Source organism: Phoca vitulina, unplaced genomic scaffold (genome assembly GCF_004348235.1).
Source record: "Phoca vitulina isolate PV1807 unplaced genomic scaffold, GSC_HSeal_1.0 scaffold16, whole genome shotgun sequence".
NCBI lineage: Eukaryota > Metazoa > Chordata > Mammalia > Carnivora > Phocidae > Phoca > Phoca vitulina.
In genome coordinates, this window is record NW_022589719.1 from 10,159,173 (window position 1) to 10,184,952 (window position 25,780).

The 25,780-nt window shown below is 40.7% G+C and overlaps 1 protein-coding gene across 6 annotated transcripts in view; it reads right to left on the bottom strand.

The window, feature by feature from the left end:
* Positions 1-25,780, bottom strand: part of MPPED2 (metallophosphoesterase domain containing 2) — a 170,688-nt gene that overhangs the window by 80,905 nt on the left and 64,003 nt on the right. For all 6 annotated transcript variants that reach the window (XM_032413864.1, XM_032413861.1, XM_032413862.1 and 3 more), the window contains exon 4: positions 5,546-5,771. In XM_032413864.1, the coding sequence (XP_032269755.1) occupies positions 5,546-5,771 (226 nt within the window). The remainder of the gene's footprint in view (positions 1-5,545; positions 5,772-25,780) is intronic.

The following is a 25,780-nucleotide window of genomic DNA, read 5'->3' on the forward strand; positions in this document are numbered from 1 at the left end:
GGAGGGGAAAAAAACATCCTGCTCACCCTTCCTTGGCAGATGCAACTCAATGGGCTTTCTCTTGTTCCTGCAGCCATTTTAGAATTACACCACCTAGGCTGGATCTAATTTTCCTGCCGCAGAAGTTAAGGCACTTCCTCCACAGTTACTAAATCTGACAAATTACACCTGGATCTACTCTGACATGAAAAAGTGTGTTCTTTGTTCCTGACCTCCTGGTCAGCATCGAGATCAAATTCCTGGACATCGGAAAGCCCTGCTCATATTCATTAAAAGCCACGGGAGACCAGCCCTGCATTTCTGTTCAAGAGGGGAACAAGGTGCAGCCACCGAGGAACAATACGACTGCTCTGCTTGGGTCGGAGCACTATGGGCTTTTTACTTTCTGCAGCTTGGCTCCTGATCAGTTAGTACCTGTATTTTTTTCGACACAGCATCTTACCATCAAAAGAGCAATTGAAACAAACAAAAAACAAAAAAACAAAAAAACAAAGGGGCTGGTCGATTTTTAAATGGTGAGTGGGTTTCCTGAAACCTGTTTGTACTAAGATGCTGGCTATAGATCCAGTAACCAAAAATACAAAGCTGATTTCAAAAATTCCACCTTCCCCCCAACCTTGGCCAGACAAACAGATTAAAATTTTGTTTCCTCCTTCAAGCCATACTCTCAGCCTTTGGAAAGGACAGAACTCAGAGTGATCATAAACAGGAAATTAGGAACCAAGGTGGTGGCAGAAAATCAACACGAGGGATACAAGAAATCCACAAGCTTTCCTGTCGTGGGACCCAAGTCCTAGGCAGACCTAACCTCCTGGCAACACGAGACCCTCTCTTTCTCCCCCAAAGAGGGACAGAAAAGCATAATAGGAGAAGTTAAGAAAAGCTGTGTCTAAACCGTTACTCCCAAAGATGCTAATACATCAGGCTTGATTCCTTTCTTCAAGATACTTGGAAGGACAAGATGGTGAAGGAATATATACAGAAGCCACAGAACCTGCCATGAGGCCTCCCGAGGCAGGGGTGCTGTCTGGATCCAGTCAGCTCTTGCCTTCCTTCCAAGGGAGCACCTTTCCTCCGGGAGAAAGCAGCACACTTACGTCTTCATCTGTGCAGGGAGACCACTGAATTTCCCCAGACCTCTTCCTCAGGAATCTAAGAAGTACCACAGTGCACTCCTATTGCAAACACACACAGATCCTTCGAAGTGTTGTGAGTTATTCTCCCCATACAGATCCCGGCTAAATTGTAAATTAGAGACATTGCTTTAATTCTCTCTCATCTTCGGGAAGCTTTCAGCCGTGCTACAAGTTAAAACAGTGCAATGAATACGGACTAGTACTCCTTTTCTATACTAAAAGCAAGTCACGACCCACATTTTTAAAATACGGGAGTTACAGCTATCTTCCTGGTGGGATGGCAGTCGCCTTCGAGAAACCCATGACAGGATGGAAATCCTTCATATGAAGGGTCTTATTTTGATTTGTTTGGAAATTAAGACCATTAGTAATATCAAAATTCACTGGAAAAGCCTGGGAATCAAACTTAAACTGGTTTACATTATTTGGGGGCTGGAGTAACTAATGGGTTACTAAGCAGGCATTCACCTATGACTGGGTGATGGACACTGGGGAGGGTATGTGTTCTGGTAAGCGCTGTGAATTGTGCAGGACTGTTGAATCTCAGACCTGTACCTCTGAAACAAATAATGCAATATATGTTAAGAAAGAAAAAAAGAAGAAGAAGAATGTAGCAGGAGGGGAAGAATGAAGGGGGGGAAATCGGAGGGGGAGAAGAACCATGAGAGACGATGGACTCTGAAAAACAAACTGAGGGTTCTAGAGGGGAGGGGGTTGGGAGGATGGGTTAGCCTGGTGATGGGTATTGAGGAGGGCACGTTCTGCATGGAGCACTGGGTGTTATGCACAAACAATGAATCATGGAACACTATATCTAAAACTAATGATGTAATGTATGGGGATTAACATAACAATAAAAAAATTAAAAAAAAAAAAAAAAAAAAAAAGCAGGCATTCACCTATGGGTGAATCTTGGGGATGGAAAAACCTAACTTCTGAAGGGAGTAAAGCTCTGGTATAAATCCACCCAAACTTTGCTTCTAGTCAAATTCTTAAGTGAAAGTGGTTACAACGTGTACAAGATATTAAAATAATCAAGCATGCCAGCAAATATGGATACTCTTTGAAAATTTTAGCTTTGGTGACTATTTAAGCGAGTGGTGGATTACAGATACTAGGGCAGACCTCGTTGGCCCTATTTTACAAAAATAGAAGTTCAGTGATTGGCTTTGTGTCACTCAATCAGCAGCGGCTGAATTTAAGCTCGAATGCACCCCATCTGACTCCCAGTCTAACAGTCTTCGTATGAAGATGGACAAAGGTATAAAGTAGATTTGGAAGACTAACCCCCCTGTAATCAGTCATAGCTCACACTCATTAGATGCTTAGTCTATGCCAGGAAGTCTTTGGTGTGCTGCAGATGCATTAACTCATTTATCCTCATAGCAACCACATGGAAGAAGTAATGCTGCTATCTCCCACTTTAAAGATGAGAAAACAGAGACAGGGAGATGTTCAGAAACCCGCCCAAGGGCTAAATAAATGGGAGAGCTAGGAAAATCTGTGCTCTCTGCACAGAAAGGCTAGCACGGGCATTCCCAAATCAATGTTCAGATTATCAGCAGTTCTGGGGATATTAATTTTTTTAAAATTTTTTAATTTAAATTCAATTTAGTTAACATATACTGTATTATTAGTTTCAGGGGTAGAATTTAGTGATTCATCAGTTGTATATAACACCCAGTGCTCATTACATCAGGTGCCCTCCTTAATGCCCATCACCCAATTACCCCATCCCCCCACCCCCTTCCTCTCCAGCAACCCTCTGTTTGTTTCCTAGAGTTACAGGTCCTTTATGGTTTGCCTCCTCCTCTGTTTTCATCTTATTTTATTAATTTTAACAAAATATCTTCACAGTGAGATCCAAATTACTATACCTCCAAAATATATATTGAAACTGAAATTTGCTTTTCATCAACCTCTGTATTCTTAGTCAAAAGACAAAGTACAGCAATTCCTATGGGTGACACAAATTCCATTTAAAGATCTCCCTTATTGTAAAGAAGTGCTAGGCAGGAAATAGTCTAAACTTTCTGGAAATCACAACATGTTATGTGTAAAAACAACTTTAGGATAACATTTCAGAAGACTCATCCTGCCTACCTTCTTGATTAAACCATCTTATTAAAATAAACAATTTTTGAATGACATCAATTCTGCTCAGACATAAACATTGTCTGAAGTCTTCACGCCCCATCACATCACATATTTCTGCCATCAAAAACGGATTATGCCCCATTACATCACATATTTGAATTACTATGTGTTTAGTGTGTTTTTTTAATTTTTAAAATTTTTATTTTATTTATTTTTTAAATTTGAGATGCTGCAAGATCTCCCTCACTCCCTCATTCATCACAGCCGTCAGTTGGTGTAGCTAAACCTTATCCTATACAGATTTGAATCTGCTCGGATAATGGAGGAAGTCTGTTTGCTATCATCATTTCAGCAACTATCAATCCGGAGGTGTCTCAAAGTCTGGCTTGTTCAGGAACGGCCTTCCATGTTCCGTGCCTTCGAAAGTCTTTCAAAAATCAACTTCAGGTATTAAAAAAATGATCTTAACTCCACACAGAGCTTCTCTGCCAATCAGAGGTCCTTCCTCACCTCCTGCATCGTCATTAAGAAGAGAGCTGTGAGGATGGAAAAGCTCCCTCTCTGGCCCTTCGCTCAGAAATGCTCATACCGACATCAGGCATTACCCTGAGACCAGTTTTCAGATTACACTTGGATAGGACCAATTTCTACTGTTTGTTCTCTTGCCCTTTACCACCTGCGTATAAAAAACATTCACTGATGTACATTAGTAACGCTGGACATCATCACTGCAGATTATAACCCCCAATTACCACACCGCTACCATCACCATCTCAGTCATACGGTGCACCCCGTAGTCAGACTCAAAACCAGGATGCTGCCACTCAGAGTCTGGGCAATCCCTGAGCAGTTACTTAATCTTTCTGTGCCTGAGTTTTTTTCACCTGCAAAATCAGAATCACAGCAGTGTCCGTTTCTTAAAGGCATTTTAAGGAAAATGAGATAAAAGATAAAAAGGCTTAGAACAATGCCTGGCATATAGTAGGTCCTCAAGTAAGCGTTCACAGTCATTGTCGGGTTGATTTTTAAATGAAATATAGTTCCTGTATTCACTCATCAGTCCTTCTGGATACCAACTAGTAAAGCTAGAAAAAAAAATGATCAACTGTCGAGAAAATAACCTCAACTTTCTACTCTACAGAGAACAAACCAAACTGTCGAGTGGGATGGCCAATCTGAATTCACGCTCTTTGTCCTCTTCCAGGCTTATCCGTAAATCCTAGCACAGGGCTGGGATACTTCTCCAGGTTGGGTGAGTAAAGGTTAGTTCTTCTGCTCTATATACACACAGAGCTCTCAAAAAAGTAGATAAATAAAAATCCAAGGCTCCTCTGATATTGATCTTCTAGTCTAAAACTCCCACTTCTAGTCTAAAACTGGTTTGGAGGCTAAGTGACTTGCTCAAGTTCACATAAATACTTAGGAGCAGTACTGAGGCCAGAAAATGATCATCATTACCCTAAGCAAACCACCAGGCACTCTTCCACATCCATTATAAAACGTCACCTAATTTAATCCTCATAATAATCCTCTAAAGTAAGTACTATCTCCACTGTCTTGGAGGTGCAGAAACTGAGGCTCATCCTCTGTGAATTAACTTCTTCAAAAGCACACAAGTGACAAATGAGAGAGACAAGATCAAATGCTTCCTGTCTGGTCCCAAAGAATACGCACCTGTTTCAAGTTTTCTAGAGCTCAGTGCTAGAATTCTCAGCACTGAGCCTCAACCTGTAAATTTCAAACTGAGTGTACATCAGTCTCGTCTGGGGAGCTTTAAAAATACAAATTGCTGGGCTCTACCTCAGGAAGGAGAATCAGAGTCTCTGGGGGTATGGCTTCAAAAATCTGTACTTCTTCAGAGTTGGTCAGGTGATTCTGATGTGTAGCAAGATTTGAGAAAACCTAACCTAAGCAAGATATGAGTGTTTCCAGTGTAAAATGAGAAGGAAATGAGTTACCTAAGGCTGATGGCATGTTCAGAGTAGCTGAATCCACGTGAAGGGTAACACGGTGACCTTCCCCCAAATCCTTCTGTGTCCCACAGACACACACATAGCCCCAGTCACATAAACATATGCATATCTACCAAAGCCCTACTTCCATTGATCTTGCCTAAGGAAATCTGCACCACGGTGAAAACAACAAGCACCTTTCTTTCCAGCAGTGTTAGAATCTGTGTTGTGTTGGAAATACAGGATTAAGCTTTCTTTCCACCCTTATCCTTGCCATTGAAAGCACCTACGTTTGCATCATGATTTCTTAGTGCTGAACTAAAAATAAGAAGGGGGAAGATTGTTCCAATGAGCACTTACCAAGGTGCCCCGTATATCCTGAATCCCTTCACTGTTACCTCCGAGTCTTGTAAGTAAATACTGTTTGTCAGGAGGGACTGAACGTTGTCAAAGTCCTCTGGTTTCAATTTGGACACAGAGGGGAAACGGTAGTAGTCCTGTTTAACAAGGTCTGCCATGAATTCCTTATCAAATGTCAGTTCATGATTCCCAGCAATCACTATTTTATATTCATATGGCAGGTTTCCTGAAATAAGAAAAAAGAGTACCAATTAGCACGTTCATTTCCCATCACGAAGTACAACAGCCGAGACTGTGTGATTAGCAGACAGTACACCCGAATGAAATAGCTCACGCATTCCTTTCTATTTCCATGGGAACCAAAATTTATGACTACGCCTTTATGCTAGCAAAAAAAAAAAAAAAAAATGACAATAAACAGGAGAGAGGAAGCTGCTAAGAAGCTTAAAAGCTACTAAGAAGACATTCAGCTTTCTAGTTCCATTTCCCTCTTCTGCATGCTAGAGATTTACCGTGATGAATCTACACTGTGATGAATCATACTTTATAATTATCCAGTGAAAAGCACTTTAATCACGATCCTTAAAAAAAGGTCTGGACTTGGTTTGGTTCTCAAAAATTAAGCCAACCAACTGTTCTTAACAACTCAAAGGACTGCTTGATTTGTAGTATATCCTTCAAAAGTATATTTGTAGTAATATCATACAAAAGACATGGCGTAGCCAAGCATTTCACAATGTACATAAAGGAAAGGAACTACAGAGTACAATTTCATATTGTAAGTTAAAATTTACCTTGTGGCTTGTGAATAAAAAGAACATTAATAATGGCCCCCTGATTAGAAGGCTAACTTTCCTCCCATTGGGATGGGAGAAGAAACTGTAAAGCTTAACCCCCTTTTAATATTTATGGTATGGAAATGTGAGTTCTCGGTGTGTGCTTTTTATGCAAAAGTTTCCCGATCAAAATGAGATAATTCTGGGAAGAAGAATGAAAGCTATAAAGGAAAACCCAAACACCAGACTTCTGCATAGATTTATAATGTTTGAATAAAGTACGGATCATACATATTAATAACTCACCGTGATGCTATAAGAACCAAAATCCAAAGGGAGATAGTGCCGGGCAGCTGTCCCCATCCTGAAATTAATGCCCTTTTCTCTTCTTTGTCATTACCCATCCCTCAAGCCTCACTGCAGAGCTGCTGCTCATTTTATTTTATTTCATTTTATTTTAGGGGAGAAAAGGGCGGGGCAATGGTGCCTATAATTCCAGCTTCCTGAGACTCCTGGGTCCAATGCAAAATTAATGTTTCCTGCTATTCCAGGAAGAATGAAAGTTACCACTAGCAGGAAATTGAATACACTTGTTGTAGGAATTGGTCCTTACCAGCAAGCCAGAGTCAATGATTTAATTAATGAAGCTTAGTGGGGAGGAAAATTATATTTTGGGGGTGGGGGCAAGTTTTGCCATAGGTATTTGGACCTCAGCAATGCAAACTGCAGAGACTATGCTGTGAAGTCCTCAATCTCAGCAGCGCACTGCAAACATATTTGCTAATATTGAAACTTTTTTTTTTTTAAAGAGAGCAAACGCCAGTGGGGGTGAGGGGCAAGGGCAGAGGGAGAGGGATAGAGAATCTTAGGCAGGCTACGTGTTCAACATGGACCCCGATGCGGGGCTCGATCTCACAACCCTGAGATCATGACCTGAGCCAAAATCAAGAGTCGGACGCTTAATCGAATGAGCCACTCAGGCGCCCCTGAAATGATTTTTAAGATCACCAGAATATGCTCTGTAATGCTATTTTCTTTAGCTTTCAATTTTTAGGTTTCTATCAGTAATGAAATTGCATCTATAACACATGGTTTAATAGGGAGGCTTAAGAAAGAGATGAAAGCAGTCAGAAAATAACACCGCAGAAAGCAGAAACCACAAGCATCGTGGCCAAGCGTCAATGGATATCCTTGACTACTAGCGCACAATGCTGTTCGACGTGCTTTTGGCCTCAGTTATGCGTAAGGCTGTGCTAAAGAGCTCACAGAAAATAGGAAGCCCCTCTCAAATGTATGTTTTTGCAAGTTTATAATGTGCACTAGCATAAGGCAATAAGGAGTGTGATGTATGTTGCAAGCTACTCGGATAGAATTATATTTTGCACAATTCCCTACACTTAAGATACAGTTGAGAGATGTATTAGCAGGCCATAAATCCCCGACACCACGCACACTGGAAATTTGTGAGATGCCCCACGACTTTAACATCATGGCTCTGTGACCCCCTTTGGCCTGATACTGCACCCAAAGTCAGAATGGGCTGACACATTTTCCTTGACAGTAATCTCAAGGCAGGTCGGACCTGCATGAGTCTTTGAGCAACTCTACTTGTACAAGTCATGCTATAGCTGCCCAGTTCCGTTTTAATCATTCATGATGATGGACTCACTGTAAGCCTTTCTTTATGCACCACTGCTCTTGCAAGAAGGCTTAGCTTCTCACTTTTTCCATTTTAGAGTTTTGGTTCAGGAATGGCATGAGTGAGACTGAGAAACAAGGCAAAGGAAGTATATTTTCCCTCTTTGAGCCATTTTTTTTTTTTTTAGAGAAAGTGAAACTGCTGCAAAGTAAATCTTCTTCAGGGAGACAGGTCTCTTCAGTGTCTTTTAAATCAAATTTTGGAGACTCAGCATAAAGAAGTAGCCACCAAAATGGAGAGCCACGGAAACAGTGGTGATATTTACACACTGCCAACAAATTCGTCTCTTTCTGAGACTCCAGAAGTAGCTTCCAGCTTTCATCTTCTGTTACCTATGTTAGGACACTGTCTGACATATATTTATATATATGTAATTTTTATATATACAATTTTTATATGTAATTTTTTCTGAACTGACCTTTCATTTATTATCTGCCAACCTTTGTTTTATATGAAAAGTGTAAGCAGGGCAGCTGACAAATCTGTTACTTGATGGTATTTTTTTTCGAGGTTAATTTGGAAGGCTCTGCAGGCAAGCTCGAAACTTCTTGGTATTCATATAGCATCATTTAAAAATTGTCAGACAAAGAGGTGCCTGCCTTGATCCATTTTATTCAGATCAGGCCATTGAAGTTGACCTGCCTGAATAAAAAAACCCGAGACTATATACAGTTATTCTAACATGGAAAAATTCTTGCTTTGAATGACCTAAAGAGCTCTAACTAAGCATTCCATCTTTCCCAAGACATGTTATATGTTCTACGAGCGATATACAAGATTATTTTAAGTGGAATGGAGATAAACTTTTGACAAAACGTCAAATAGTTCTGTATGTTTTAAAAATGCATATTTGGAAAAATACAATATGACAGTACAAATAATGATATATGGCTTCATTTTTGGTTTCTGTTTTTCGTCTCTACTTTCATTTTTCTATTTTTACATATAAAATAGGAGATGATTTAAAGAAAACTATCGAGCAGATAATAATACAGACGATTCACAAGTATGGCAAAGTGATGACTATAGCAAGTAAATAAACGAAATGTGGGAAATTAGCCCATCTTCTCATGTTTCTAATAACTGGCCTCTTGATCTCATTCTTCCCACTCTCACTGGCGCTTTAATTTTCCAGACATCTATTTTTGATATTTTGGGTATCTCTGTCTCTATTTAATCCTCCTTCTTAATGAGTTTTTGTTTACCAAACCCAAGAAAACAAAAACAAGCAGCCATGACACACACACACACACACACACACACACCTCTCACATACAATCCTAAGCCACGCTTATTTTTGAGATGCTTCTTCATTTCACATCTAAACTTTTGGAAAGAGGATTCTAGAAGCTTGCAGCTGGTAGGCCAAATACAGGCCACAGATGTATTACAGTTGGCCCTCAATGCTGTTTTGTGTTTTGTTTTGTTTTTAAATTGAACTAACATTTAGAAATCAGGAGATGTCATGCAAAAAATTCTGATTTTCTAGCTACTTTTGGAAAATCAGAAGACCAGTCAATACTGACCTTCATCCAGTTGGCCACAGACCTTTCCACTCCCTATGACTTCTCACACCTGGCCCACTTACCACGTTTGTGTTGCCTGATGGTCCCCTCTGTTATCAGAATTAGCAACTTAAGAGACACGTGGTCACTCAGAACTTAGCCCATGCAATCTGGCTTGTGCTTCTATTCTCTTCCCAAAGCTTTCCCAGAATGTCAATAGTAACTTACTAAGAGCCAAAGCCCAAACATTTTCTCACTTCTCATCTCCATGCACAGTGACATCCCTGTCCCTCAAAGTCTCTACCCCCTTGACACTGGATGTTGTGCTCCCCGGTTCTCCTCCTCCCTCTGTTGCATTTCTTTTCCTTCGTCTTCTTCCTCAGCCCCCTTTGCCTCCTGTCTCATTCTCATTGACTCATTACATTCTCCCTCTTCATCTTTACTTCTATGGATATTAGTTAATATTTTCTTACAGTATGTCTCACCCTATTCTATTCTCTGTGATTCAATTTTAAACTATTACAATTTAAACGATGGAGGCAGCATAAGGTTAAGGGCAGGGACTCTGCTGCAGGCTTCACCACACATTGGCTGCATGACCTTGGACGGAGTCCTTATGTTCTCTCAAGTGTGCTAGCAAAATGAGGATAATAACTGCACCCACCTCATAACCTGTGCTCAAGATAAAATGAGATAAAGTTTCTAAAGCACATGCACGGTATGGACTAAACAATCAGTGCATGTTAATTATTTTTTTACTCCATTTTTCTTAGTTTTGCTTTTTGCATGTGACTTGTCTCCCCCCTAGACTGTGAAATCCTTGAAGGTATGGATCATGGCTTGTGGCTTCATATTTGACCCAAAGTACCCAGTTCCATACCTTCCAAAGGGCAGGCACATGAGTACTATTTGCTGAATAAGTGGAAGAATGAACGAACTTCTGCAATATTTGCCAGGAGCTTTCTTAGGAGAATTATAGAACCTGAGCTTGTCATCTTGGGATATGACAAAGTTTAACCGCTGTCACATTGTCCTCCAGAGACACTCAGAATTTACCCAGTTTAAGCCTCCGGAAGTGTCCCATTCTCTGCCCCCAAATTCAGTCTAGCCAGAAAAATCTCTAACAAACCATTTTTTTAACTGGCCTTTTCCTCAAATTCAAATGGGGGAAAATAATACTACCTCCCCCCAAGGTGTGGTACACATTAAACAAGATGCTGCATGTAAAGAACTTGCACAGTACTTAACACGTCAGGATGACTCAACAGATATTAGCTGTGATGTAATGGTTGTTATAATGATTACCCTTCCCAGGTGCCATCCAAGAAAATATTCGTTGATCCACAAATTGGATCACTCTCTGGTCACAGTGTCTCAAGGTCACTGCTCCCAAGGGAAAACATCTGAGATGGAAAAGAGAACTTTGATTTTTCAGAGGCAGGGGCTGGAGTGGTCTAATGTGTCCTTCAAGTCAACAAAAGTATTATTAGGGTCACAAAGGCATCTGGATCTACATGGCATGGTGGGTGGGCCTAAGAGGCCTTCAACCTGCACACGGATTGCTTCTGTCAAGATGATTCTAACCTTGCAAAATGTGTCTCCTGAACACACCACTTCTTTCCTCCTTCTGTTACCCAGTTACCCATCACTTCTGGTATTTACTGACTGCCGAAAAATGTGCCAGGATCAGCCTCTCACTCACAAATGAATGGAATAAACCATGACTGATAACATCTCTCCAGAGGGACTACTCACCTGGAATATCCCTAATATCCTCCTAGATTCAGACGCTATATACGATCTCTATATACTCAGTAATTAGAGAGGAATAGAACGTCTAGAAAAGTTTCAGATCTCCAGTTATGCACATGTCTGATAAATCCACAACAACTTTAAAGCAGACCAACAGTGAATTGTGTCAAGGTCAGCCTCCCTTCCGTACCAAACTCTGGACAATTCGTGTGTGACTTAAAGCGGCTCCCATGAATCACAACACATGACCCCAGCAGGCTCTTCAGAGACAGCCTCATCTGGTGATTTGAAAGCTGTGTTCCGTGAGCCTCCCCAGGGCTGGAGCAGGGCCACGTGAGGAAAGAGACAAGGGCAGAGGCGAGTGACCCGTTCCCGCGTTCACCACAGCCGCACTGCTTTCCTTTCCTTTACAATTTGGGGAAAGATTTCGTGTGAAGACTTAGCCCTGGCTTAAAAATATTCAACCGAAAAACCTCTGGTTTATCCAATTCCATTTCCCTGATGAAAAAAACGGAGTGCCAGAGAGGTGCTGCCACTTGCTAAGCTAAATCATGGGCCACATTGGAGGCAGAAGTGGGACAAGAATAGCTCTTCTGTCCCCCACGCTAGTTTTCTTTCAGGTGATCCCAAATTTTTAAGACTCTTATGAAGTTTGGCTAGGTCTGACCCACCTCTTACATGACTCCTCCTCATACCATTCGTCCATCTATGGCGATCCTTTTCCCTAGATCTAGGCAGCGGTGGCCCTTTCTGTTTGTATCACAAAATAGAACTGGCTACGTCATGGAGTTCTCCTCCAGGGGTCATGAAGCAGTTTCACCTTCACACTATGACAACACACATTCTGGCTCAACTAAGGCATTCCCCAAATGCTACTGCAGCTGTGGGTGTAATTTCTTACCCACCCGCTCTCAGAAGAATTTGGGAGCCTACCCAAGGAAGGGAAGGTCATGGCCTTGGGAAGGAGAAGGAAAAAAGGTCCTGTGCCCAACTTTATGCAGGGTCCCAGAATTTAAAAACATGTTGGCTATATTATAAGAACTAAGATGAGACTTTGACAGGGGAATAGTAGTCCAAGATAATAAACCCAAATGCCTACAGGGACTAGATAAGTAAATAAAAAATGTGAATTGGACTAGGTAGAAGTAATAGAGGGTGGTGAGGACCAGCACCCGTGTGTATCACCATTTAAAAATAAATATATATAAGCACTGCTTTGGCCAAACAAGATTCCTTGCTAGCTTGCCCCCCCCCCATAAAAGTTAATGTCCCTCAAAATTAAGTATCATACAACTGTGACCTATTTTTCTGCCACAAATAATTATAGGATATACTCCTCTAGAAAATTTAAGTTCCAGTCAAATCAAAATCCAAAGTCAATTCCAGAATAGTCACTTTTCTTGGGAATCTCCCTACCACCTGCAAGAAGATGACCCCTGTCGCATATTCTCTATTCCTCATGAATGGTGAGTATGGGAAACGGGGGTAACCAAAATGGCCATTAGGTTGTGGCAAATGCCAAATACTGCTTTTCCCATGCCCCATTTTTTATCAGGGATCTGATGAGCAAGGCTAACTGACTGCTATCTCCTATTTATTTCTGCTAAAACTGAGGGAAACAAAAACCCAGAGTACAATAGCAGTTCTTTGTGAAGGAGAACATCCCAAAGCAAACATGGCTTGCCAGGTATCGTGGGTAAGAGAAAACCTAAGTATATAAAGGTGACAAATTTCAAGATCTCCAATCTCTAGGCCCACTCCCCTCTATACCCTTAAATTATAGGCTTTGAAAATACATAAAGAAACCAAAAATGTGTAGCATAACTCTCATATTAAATAAAGTTTATTATGCAGCAAGAAGAAAACACAGAGATGACGAGAAAAGAGAACCTGCTGTAGCTTCCAGATACCCAGGAAAATCAAACTCACAAGGCACAAGCTTCAGGCCTACTTTCCCTTTCCAGTATGCTAGAAAAAAAAAAAAAACTAATCTATGAAATGAAAAAAGAATAAAACAGATATATAGCCAGACCTATTATCACGGGACTGTTTCTAAACAAAAGAGATACATTATAATTCAATCACATTTCTGAAACCTTCAACCTGCGTGGGGGCAGTGCCAGGGGCCTGTTTTGAAACACTGCTCCCTAATGCCAGTGTTATAAAAGGACCCTGTTATACACCCAAGGTGGATAAAAGGCAATTTTTTTCTGTTTAAAATTATTATTGTATTTTTAATATCATGACTTCAGCGGAGAGGGAAAATGTTCAAACTCTTCAAGTCTCTATTCCACTGAGAACTAAGAGTAACCTGGGCTTGAAAACTGTTCAAGCAGAAAATTTTGCAGGAGGATGAAAAGAAATAAATAATAATACCAGTGGCTAGGAGGATGGAAGAACTATGATGCTCTGGGATGGACTAAGGAGAGTGTCATAGACATTCCTTCCCTGGATTATGGGGGGCTGATAGCTGAGCAGGGCTGAGCTGAGCCTGGAGGCAGGGAGAAGACTGTCAGCTACAAGCGGGCAGAGCCCACCTTTCCCCACTGTTCTCCCAGCATCTAGAAAAATGCTTGGCATTTAGTTGGTGCCCACGGCCTACTTGTTAAATGAATCAACGGACCTCCGGCAATCCCTCTCGGCTCCACAGTTTGCACTCACTTGCCTGGGCTGCAAAGCCACCAGAAACATTCAATCAGGGCAAGCTCCGTCTCTGACCTCAGTCTGTCCCCCGTCAGGCTCCATTAATTTTCACAAGTCCTGACAGCTCTAACGTTAATACTCACACTTGCTGATGGAGCCACACAGCAGGTTCAGACTGCTACCTTCTCCTCTGAAACTCATGCATTAGGGTTTCTTCCATGCTTGCAATGGGAAACCAAGTCTAAGAAATATTAAACACAGAAAACTATATTACAATAATGTCAGGGTTGAGCCGGAAACCCAGGAGAATGAAAGGAATGCTGAGTGAAAGCCCGGGTCCAACTGCAGGAATTACGGCTAGCGTAAGAAGCCACAGCTGAAACGCTCCCTCCTCCTCTTCTTCAGCCTCCTCCATAAAAAGAATCCCAAAGTACCAAAGATGCTGTAAGCCTTAATCCATACAAAGGAGACAAAAGTCTATCCCCCGCCCAGGAAAGCAGACCCCTTCTGGACCTGAACGGTCATCAGTATATGGCACTGAGAAGTATAAACCACAAGTGAGCAGGCTCTGTTAGTACCCATAATGACTAAAGACATAAAAACAGCTCAGAGATTTGATTGTGGCTCAGCAGCAACTTGTTTGCATGTGTTCCCTGTCTCAACCATAACCTTAATCCAACATAACTTCTTGTGATTTAAACACATATTCAGGCACACACCCTCATTCACACTCATACATGTTAGAAGGTAACTATAAGGTAGTAAAAACAAATGACAATATCTTTTTTGTTTCCCAACTGAGTATCTCTAAGTTGCCACCCAGACCAACATGGCACATTCTATGTATGAAGATGTGGCGGTGCACTGTCCACTGAAATCCAGCTCCAATTATACTCGAGTATTACCATCCGGCTAGACAACTACAGCCACAGGTAGCTTCTTCACTTCACACTCTCACTGACAAGTGCAGGCCTTGGCTTGTTGAGAAAGATTTATACCCCGTACAACAAATTTCAGGGGAACACTCAGAATATCTCCTTAAAGACCCTTTCATCGACTTCTTCAAGCTTCAGAAAACTGGATCCAAATCAGGGTTCCACTGGACAGTCACAAGAAGAACTGGTCAAGACACTGTCAATCTCATCTAAAACAGCTGGTGCATGTTTCATTCAAACGTACTGGAATGTAGGGATATACAGCGTGATGGAAAGATCATGGGCTGTGGAGTCAGACCGATTTGGGACCAAGTTTCTGGTTCTGGTACTTACTTTATCTCTGAAACTCAAAAACCTCAAACTTAAAACATGCCCTTTCACCTCCATATTACTCATCAGAAAAAAATGAGGATAATTGTACAACCTACACGACAGAGTGGATGTGCACACCGAGTGAGATCAGGAAAGGATCTAATATGAACCTGACACATAAACGATAATTATTAACATCATAATTTTTACCATCTTCTGTTGTGCATTATAACCTCATTCAGGATAAGGGGCCCATCTCCAACTTCCTACCACCTTAAAAGAGTATTCCACAAATATCTTTAATAAACTAGTAGTGTTGACTGGCAAAATCTATGGTGAGCTGAAGAATATTGTTTTTTCCCCCACAAAGCCTTTAAAAAGCAACTGAGAAAAGGTGCTCCTTCCAGCATTAATCATAAAACGAGTGGCAATTATTATACTGAATAATTAGAAGAACAAATGCAATCCTATGTTTACATTTTCAGACATTAAATATGCTAAAAATCAAATTAAATAAAAATAACACTGATATAAAGACCATATTCTTTAAAAGAAAGAACACTTTTGGGCACCTGGGTGGCTCAGTTGGTTAAGCGACTGCCTTCACCTCAGGTCAAGATCCCGGAGTCCTGGGATCGAGTCCCACATCGGGCTCCCAGCTCAGCGTGGAGCCTGCTTCTCCCTCTGACCCTCTCCTCTCTCATGGTGTTTCTCTCTCTCTCTCTCTCCTGCTCTCTAATAAATAAATAAATAAAAATCTTTAAAAAAAAAAAGAAAGAACACTTTTAGAGAATTCTGAATTCCCTCTCCACCTTAACCCTTCAAATAGTAATAAAAAATCTTTTTTTCTAATAAATATTCTTATTTTTGCTTGCTAAAATAATGTTTGGGCAGATGCATGCAGGATTTCAGTGTGCAATGATTCCAGGGGGCTGGTCCACAGAAGCCAGAACAGAGGGTTGACAGTGGAAATAAAATCTCTGCCTTAACAGCACCACTGGGGCTAGATGAAAATGGTCTTCTAGAACTTGATTAAAACTAAATTGAAAAAGAACATATTTGGCTAATATTACATTAGACTAAAATATAGAAATGAACCCTAATATTCTCAAAATCTAATAAGAAAAAGCCATCTCAATTTCCAAACTTTCAAAAGCATCTTCTTTAAATGCATCACAGATCAATTTACATGGTACTTTTACCAATAAGCAAAACCAAATCACAGGTTCCAATTGGCTTATATTGGAAAGTATAAGAGCAAATGCTAGAAAATGCAATTACTGCAAACAAACTCCATTTTCTCCCCTCTGAAGGGAATTTCAGAGAATATTTTATTGCCATCAAATAATATTTCTGAAGGCATCAATACACAATTCTATTTTCTTTTCAGAGTCCCTACTCACTGGATAATCTAATCCACTCTACAGAATATCTTGAAATTTAGAGAAGAGCCCAGGAAAGGGGATATTACCTTGCACACACATCCTATGTCAATTTTAATAATGTGCAATCTGGACAGGACACTGCACAAAGCAAAATTTAGGATCCAATAAAATTGACTTTTCCTATTTTATAATTCAAAGTTTTGATGAAACATTTCAAGGATAAAATTTTAAAAGAAATCTCTCAGGGAAGGTTATTTTGATCAAGAGTGACAGTGATGAGATGGAGGAAATGGAGACCACGTTCATTTCCTCTTCCGTTTCTGCTCCGCTCCCCCCCCCCCCCCCCACCGGCAAAATTTCCTATTAATAAGAATTCCAGATAATCAGGAGCTACAAAGTAGACTTTCTGGGGGTTATGAAATCATGAAGTGTACCAGTGATAAGGTTTGGTTTCCTTGAAACACCAGTACCAAAAATCTCTGATCTCTTTCCTTAGGTACAGTTTTGCAGCCTCATGCCACAAGCCTCCCCTCTGGGATAAAATAGTACAAAGTAGTATAATTCTTTAGGAAGAAACCATTTTTGGAAAGTCTATTATGGCCCTTGGAGGTCCAAGGTTCCAGGAAGTGGAGTTGGAGGTCTATTTCCCTTTCCCATTTTTATTCCTTTCCCATATGTCATGGGTCTGAATGTTTATGTCCCCTCAAAATTCATACGTTGAAATCCTAATCCCCCATTGTGATGGTATTTGGAAGTGGGACCTTTGGCAGGTGACTGACTGGTCATGAGGGTGGAGCCCCCACGAATGGGATTAGTGCCCTTATAAATGAGACCCTCCAGAATTCTCTAGCTCCTTCCACCATGTGAAGAAACAGCAGGAGGGCATTATCTGTGAACCAGGAAGAGGGCTCTCACCAAAAGACTGTGCTGGTGCCTTGGTCTTAGACTTTTTAGCCTTCCAAACTGTGAGAAATAAATTTCTGTTGTGTATAAGCCACCCAGTCTGTGGTACTTTGTTATAGCAATCTGAGTGAAATAAGACATCATGGTTTTCTAGTTTCCAGAGATCTAGCCCTCAATATCTTAAATCTACAGTTCAAGACAAATTGACACTGGTCTTCCTAAGTCCATGTTTTCTCATAGTGTGCTTAAGGCATATGGTGTTCTTTACAGCTCTCCTTAAATTCAATTAAATATGTTAAGGAGTCCAGGTAATCACGGCACAGTTGGAGAGCGTACTCATCCGCTGAACGCTGTTCCCAGCAAGACAATAAAATGAAAAAAGAGCAGAAGTGGTCAAATGTTCTGAATATTTGAAGTCAGGTAAACACACACTGCTTTAGCCTTAAATTTTCCATTAAAAGTACATGTCCATTTTTCTCCCCATATCATACACACCCAGGCCCTCTGACAAGGTATGGATTTCCCCTCCCTTTAGGTTTGCATCTTTTATGAGCTGAATTGTACCCCTCAAAATCCATATGATGAAACCCTCACTCTCAGTACCTCAAGCATGTGACTGTACTTGAAGACAGGGCCTCTAAAAAGGTGAATAAATTGAAATGAGGCCATAAGGATGGGCCTTAATCTGATCTGATTGCTCTTCTTATAAGAAGAAAATAATAGGGATGCTCAGTTGGTTAAGCATCTGCCTTCGGCTCACGTCATGATCCCAGGGTCATGGGATCAAGTCCTGCATCGGGCTCCCTGCTCAGAGGAGAGCCTGCTTCTCCCTTTGCCTGCTGCTTACCCTGCTTTGCGCGTGCTCTCTCTCTCTCTCTGACAAATAAATAAAATCTTTAAAGAAGAAGAAGAAAAAAAATATGGACCAGGAATGTGCTCCCACATGAAAAGCCACAGCAAGAAGTTGGCCATCTACCAGCCTCCAAACCTACTGACACCTTGATCTTGGACTACTAGGAACTGACAGAACAGATAGAAAATAAATTCTGTTGTTTAAGGCCCCCAGCATGTGGTATTTTGTTATAGCACCCCTAAGAAACTAATACATCTTACTATAAGGAAGACTTTGCTTAATCCATCCTACATACTAAAGCTGAGGTGATCTTATCAGAATACAAATCCAATCATATATTCCTTCCATACACTTACACATTCACCCACTTGAAAATCCTCCCAGACTCCCTATTATTGTCTACGGACCAGAGGCCAAACTCCCTGTGTGATGTGTGTAACTCTTTGTCACCTGGCCGCTTCAGCCACTCCTCCACTCATACACTGGGCTCTGGGCTTGCCAAGTGCTTGCAGCTCATAGAATGAGAATGTGTCCACAGGGATCTTTCTCCCACTTGACCATGGACCTCAGGAGGATCGTCTATATTTTACTCATCTTTGCATTCTCAGCAGACTTCAATAATTATTTATCAAACAAATGAATGAGTGAATGAAGAATGATTTTATCCTGGCTAAGAATCATGTGGATATGAGTAGTTAGCACCTCAATTTTGGATTCTGGATGGCCTTAAAGTGTGACAAATCCTATTTATCTTTTATCCTCGGATGGCACCAATTGAATACGTCACGAAGTATACTATTCATTTGCAATTGAGAAGCTAAGTCTAATTTTAAAAATCTTTTATAAGGAGACTTGGTTGTTGTTGTTGTTGGGGAAGGCAAAGAGATTGGCCTGCACATAGTAAGGACTCAGTTTTGTTGAATGAGTGAACAAATAAATGGATGAATAAATGAAAGAATGAACTATACACACCATACAAATAATGTGTTTCAATTTCAAAACAGAAGGGAATTACTACTGTTGCACGGTTAACATTACTCATTTAAAGATTTTTCCAACCTTTGTTCCCAGGATTGGGTAGCTCAGAGGAGATAATCAATACTGGAGTTAATGGAATAGCCATTCATTATTTGAGGAAGGTGTCTGTATTTCTTCTTCACTGTATCCCTTCATCTGAAAGTTCTTACCCATAGGCCTCTCAGGCAAATCACTGCTGTTTTGACAGCTGGTTTTCCCGAGGCCACTCTTTACAAATGAGCCTACTGCCTGGGCCAGACAGGACATGTGTGTGCATCTTCTCAGGACCCCAAGTCACTGGGTCACATGAAAGAATCCACACTAACATACTTGCAGGGCCAGCTTTTTCCCTTTGCTTCCTACAGAAAAATCAAGAGGCAGCAGGGTGCTCCTGACCTCTTCTCCTCTAATTCCAGGCTCACTGAAATTCTATCCTAGAAGAGTCCCCAGAGATCAGAATCATTCTTTCTCTGGAATGGGAACCTAAGACCCAGCAAGGTTAAATGACTCCTCCAAGGTCACCCAAGGAGTTAGCTGCAAGGTGGAACTCCCCATTTTGCTGACCCGTGTTTTCCCTTTCCACCATATCATACAATGACGGAGTCAGAGATAGTCTAAATGATTTGCTTTACAGATCAGGAAATCTAGGTTCAGAGAAACTGAGAGGAGTTTCTGAAGACAGTGCCTACAATCATGAATCTGGACTCCTAAAATCAACCTGCCACTACCCGCAAGTACCATCCAATAACCCTCTGGGCATATGGCAACTAATTTCTTCATATCTCAGAGATACACAGGACTGCTCCAAGTTCACTGTCAGAATAATCTTTCTTCTTTTTTAAACCTCTACTATTATAGTTTAAGACCATTTTCTTTCATTTGACCCAGGGAAGGCATGTGTTTAGTTATTTTAACTGTGAGTTTAAATCAGAGAGTAACTTAAGAAATGATTTCCCTGGACCCAGCCAATGTCCTTCCAAATTTTTCTTCTGTTTCTGACACTATGACTGAGGCACCTTTGCAGAAACCAGCGGTAAAGAGCTTCCATGAGGCTAGCATCCAATTTTTACTTATTTTTTTCCACCAGAAGCTAAGAAACGGATTTGCTTACTCTCAGCCAATATGGTACCCCTTTTTCTTATCAAAAACCAAGGTGGTTTCTCAAAGTTTTGAGCAAAAGATTTTCTAAACTGCTATCTTCTTATAATACATAGGCTCCTCTCAACCATGTAATCATTTCTGCATGTCTCTGAAATACTAGCATTTTTCACTGGGATTATTCTCAGAGTGGGAGGTAAAACCAGTATCACTGATTCTTAAATGCTGAAAGTGGAGGTGAAACTTTTTTTGAAAAAGACTATTCTTATTAATTTTTTTCAAAAAATGAACTCTTTGAAGTGTTTTAGCCAGAAACTGAAGATCAGATACACTAGCAGGAAAAGAAGGTCTTTTTGCAGGTTCTAACATAATTCTCTACAACTGAGAACACCAACCACTTCTATTCAAACCCATCTAAAACCTGTAAAGTTAATTCCTTAGTAGGAAGGTCTGGCCAAATTTCAGTTCTTTGGGTTAAACTGTTACTTTTTAATTCCGTCATGTGGCATTTCAACTGCACATTCTCAGATTCACCCACTTTGTAGTTTCCTTCCTCTTTTAGCTCATTTAAAAAGCTGATTTCAAAATTCTTGCAAAGTCAGGTCTCAACCTAATTTCCTAATCCAGCAGCCTTGAGGAAAAGAAATCCTATTAGATCCCATTAAATCTCATTAAATCCCTGACCCTCTCAAAAGTCGGGATGAGATTTGAGAATGCCCATGGAATGATCACAGTCTTTCTACTATGGTCACACTATTCCACAAGATTGCTGAGTATGACAGTCAGTATGCTTGGTATGGGCTAGGAATAAAATGATGCACAAAACAGAAAAGGGTCTCTTATGGAGCCCCTTATGGAGCTTATCTCAGCTGGGAGCAACAGACAATAAAGAAGTAAATATCTACTAATACAACTTAGGTTATGGTAAGTGCTAGGCAGGGAATTAGCAGGTGCTATGAAAGAGAGTAACAGAGGACATCTACCGAGATATGGCAATCAAGGAAGGGGTCTTTGAGGGGGATCAGTCAACATTTTCAGTCTGCCCAGAGCTTTACCAATAATCAGTTAAGAAACAGACTTTCCTAATCATGTGTAACATAATGTAAGGAGACATGAAGCACATCTGTGCATGTGTGTGCACACACACACACACACACACACGAAATGTTTAGAACAGTATACCAAACACACGGTTCCTTTAAAATCTCAATTTTCATGAGAACACTCAAATACTGCCATCCTCTATTAGTGATTAGCTAAAAACTAACTAAAGAATATTTTTTCAAAACCTACTCTTGTGATTGAAAATCTAAAATGTGTTTATTCAACTTCGTGCCTTGGTAAGACAAACATAGTAAGGGTCTCATGTTGAAACAACTATGCAGGAAGTAAAAAATGTACCAGATTGGACCAAATGTATGCATACTCTCTGTTCATGTATTCATCCCTCTCCTCTCCACTCCCACCCCCACCCCCAGAGAAGCCATGTGCTCAAGAAAAGTGGGCCTATTCTTAGACCCAGGTGAACTGCTCTTGACTAATTGGTAATTTTATTTCCCTTGCCAGTGACTGGTTTAAAGAGGTGCATGTCTCCCAGTCCTAGTCAATGAGACAGGAGGCGCAGTCTGCTGAAGGGCTTCTGGGAAACGGTCACCACCTAGACAAAGAAGGAACAGCCCCTCTTCCCACTGAACTTCATGCTACGCCTTCATGCTCTGCCTGGCACTTCAACAGTCACTCTCCAACCTTTGTGGCAAGGCTAATAACATATGAGAACAGGAGAAAGGAATGCTGCAAGAATTCAGGCCACTGAATTACCAGATCCTGAAAAATGCTTTACTCCCAGCCTTCTTGTTATATAGGATAATAAGTCCCTTGCTGTTGAAGCTATTTTGTTTCTTGCAGCCAAAAGCCTCCTGATTTAACTCACTATGTTTATACTTCCACATGCCTAATTAATAGTGTTTCTCCCCAACACTGCTATTTGTATACCTTCCTCTCCTCCTTACAATATAGTCTGGTAAGAGATCCTGATTTGCGATTGGCACAGATACTCAGAGTCCCTGTAAACAAATCAAAAGATGAGGATAATTATGAAACCTAGAACCAACACAAACAACACTTACCCTCTGTTGGGCACCGTCCTGAAAAACTATATACATTTAACCTACTTAATCCTTGCATGAAACATACGAAGTAAGGATGATTATCCCCTTTCACAGATGAAGTAATTGAAATACACAGAAGTCACGGTGGAAAAGAATGGCCTATTGTTAAGGGTGATGAGAGCTTGTAGAATAATATCCCTGAACTTGACAACTGATACTGTCCTAAGTAAGAACAGTGGTGGTGAACTGGAAAACCCACAGAAGAGCTCATTAAAGCTCCAACTATTTAAATCCACCAGTAGAAAATCAGATTCCATAGGTCTAAGCTAGATTTCAAGAATCTCAGTTTTTAACTATCCACCTAGGACATTCTGATAAGCAGTCTGTTTGAGAAGACACGAACTTGAACTAGGGAAAACCAAGTTGCTCAAGATTTGCGGGACCTACCAGGATAAACTGAGTGGATCTATTAACTCCTTTTCAAATAAGTAAGCAAAAAGCTTCAAAAGTTAATTCCCCTTGGAAGGGTTAGATAACCTTAATTCTGTATAGGTTAGAATCATAAACCAAAGTTAATTTGCTTCCTAAATCCTACAGGGCACAACAGTTGCATGTGTCCTCTTGTCTTCCTGACTGCCTGGTTCACATACTGACCCCAACTTGCCCCACAGATATGCCAAGAACCTCCACAAGACATGAAACAGCCTACGATGTGAAGGAAACTTAAAAATCCCACCAAGCCAAGGTCACAGTCATTTCAGGAACTTGCCAATAGAGATACTTGGAAGTCTGGATTGGCCATTAAGAGTTAAAATAAAGCAGGCATACACTTCATCATGGCAATTTTCTGTCTACCACAGTCAGAGAACATGAATATGACCAAAGATGAATGACACCAAACCAGGGACCTGCCCATCCTACAACATGACCGACACTGCTAATCAATCCTAACATCTTTCCCACTGAGTCTGGATGTGGCAGGAAGATTCCTCTTAACAAAGTGCTTCAGGGCTGAAACTCCTTAAGAACACGAATAAAAATTAGCCCTCTTACTAATAGATCAAAAAAAAAAAAGTGAAAATATTATGCCTTCACTTCCCAGACACTTTTCTGGTACATCCAAATCTCGCTATTATTATTTCTACAGCTCCTCTCATCTCTTGGTCATAAAGAGCACTTGGATACATGTTTGCTGAATTTAATTTAGTTTTTTTCTATGACTTTGGCCAAAGGATTTAGCATTTCCCCAACAGGAATATTAAACCCAGCAGAGCCCGTGAAACACTGGAACCAAAACAGTTAATTAGCAAGTCACCAAGACTGGAGCTCCTAAGAAGCAGGAGGCACAGCGTAGAAAGCTGCCCATTTTTCTTGTAATAAAGAAAATAAAGACAGTAATTCTAAGAACATTTATTAACCCCCCAGTATGGGTAATTGCCATCAGATGTGGGTCTGTCAGTCTTGCATTAACATAAGCTACTGCATCTTGGTTTTCAATGGCACAGTAATGCCCATGATACTGCAGATAAGTGCTAATGCTGGAGTTTTGAGAACCAAGCCCTGTGTCCAGCAAATGCTTTTAAAAAGATTTCACTCTCAATGGTTGCTTGCCCAGAGAAATTCATTTTATGTTTAAAAAAAAAAAGCAGGAAAGAAAACAAGGAGGCATTCAATTGAGCAAGCATTTTCTTAACTCATTTTAAGATAATCTCTTGCGTTCACCAACAATTCCTCCAATGGGTGGACCCACAGAGGGAGACTCTGTATGGTTTGGCTGTATGCTCCATTCTATATTGGTGTATGACCTAAAATAATGGAATGGCGATAAAACAAAAAAAAGAAAGGCTTTATAATAGTCAGGACACGCCGACCAATTTTAAATTGAATTACACAGCCTGCTAATCTTTATGATGGGATAAAATTTCTTTCAACATTATGCATTATACTAAAATTTGCAGCACTTCCCCCCCCCCCCACTTCTTGAGCTGAGAGCCCCCCACGCACACCTCCCCAGTGATAAAGCTTCCTTTTAACGCCAAAATCATTGTTCCTGCTGACTGGGAAGGCAGGGCACGGCTTGTGCAAGATTTCATTTTTATAGCTATTGTTAGTGGTGTGCATCTATATTTCACACCAGGGTATACCCAAACGGTATTGTGAACCCTGGACATATTTTCCTAATATCCACAAGCACACATTTTTAAAAAAGGATAGATTTGAACACAGACATATACAATGAAAGAGATTTTTAAAACCAATAATGTTGAGGAGCTTTGTGAAGTGTTATAAAAGGATGTGCAGAACACTGCATATTTGATGAAGAAGGCAGATTGCAGAAACTCTGAACTATCTAAGTCCAGAAGTGGGAGTAACCCCACTGAAGGATGAGCCTTTCTGGGCTATGTTCGTATCCGTTTGGTGTGTGTGTCTCTCTCTAGGTGACGGAGGCAGGATACTAATGTGAGGGGAAAGAGCTTGTTCCAAAAGTTCAACCCTTCTAACTCCGATGAAGAGAATTAAGAGAGGACAGCAAGAACTGCCTGCACAAGTTTCCTGATCCTCCTTCCTCCCGTCCAGGGAAAGGGAATTCCCAAATTTACCTTACTAAAAACCACATATAAAATACTCCTAGGAGACATGACCCTTCTTAAAACGTAAGATCCTCCCTTACGTTCCCAATACCTTAGACTATGGAATCTTACTCTGTGAAGCATTTTGGCTTACCAAAATAAAAATGAAAGACACACCCATAAACACAGAGTTGTGAAAATGTCATGTTCCCTATCACTGAGTTCCACCTCCTTTTTTTTTTTTAAATCTTTGCAAGGTAGGTGGAGGCCATAGGTAAGAATAAAAACTTAGATCTAGGAAGCACTAATAGAGTTGTATATGGAAAATTATGAGCTATAAAAGAACTACCAGAAACTAATAGTTTCTGTTTTAGATTTTTCTAGAAATCCCAGACATTCATTTAACTGACACCAGTCCCGCGGAGACACAAGCCGGCTGCTTTCTACAGTGCACGGACTAATGACAGTCACAGTTATCCCTGGGGACACCCCTATGTGCTTCTGCTCTCATGTGTGGCGTCCCAGAGCCACCTGCATTTTCCTCCAACTAGTTTATGTCAGCTGTACTTTTTACCAGAAGTACCTCCTGTAATTATATATTACTTAAGATGATGAAGCAGGAGCGTTAAAACACTATATAAATTTGCTGTTGTACAAGGAGTAAAGGACAGCCCTTTAA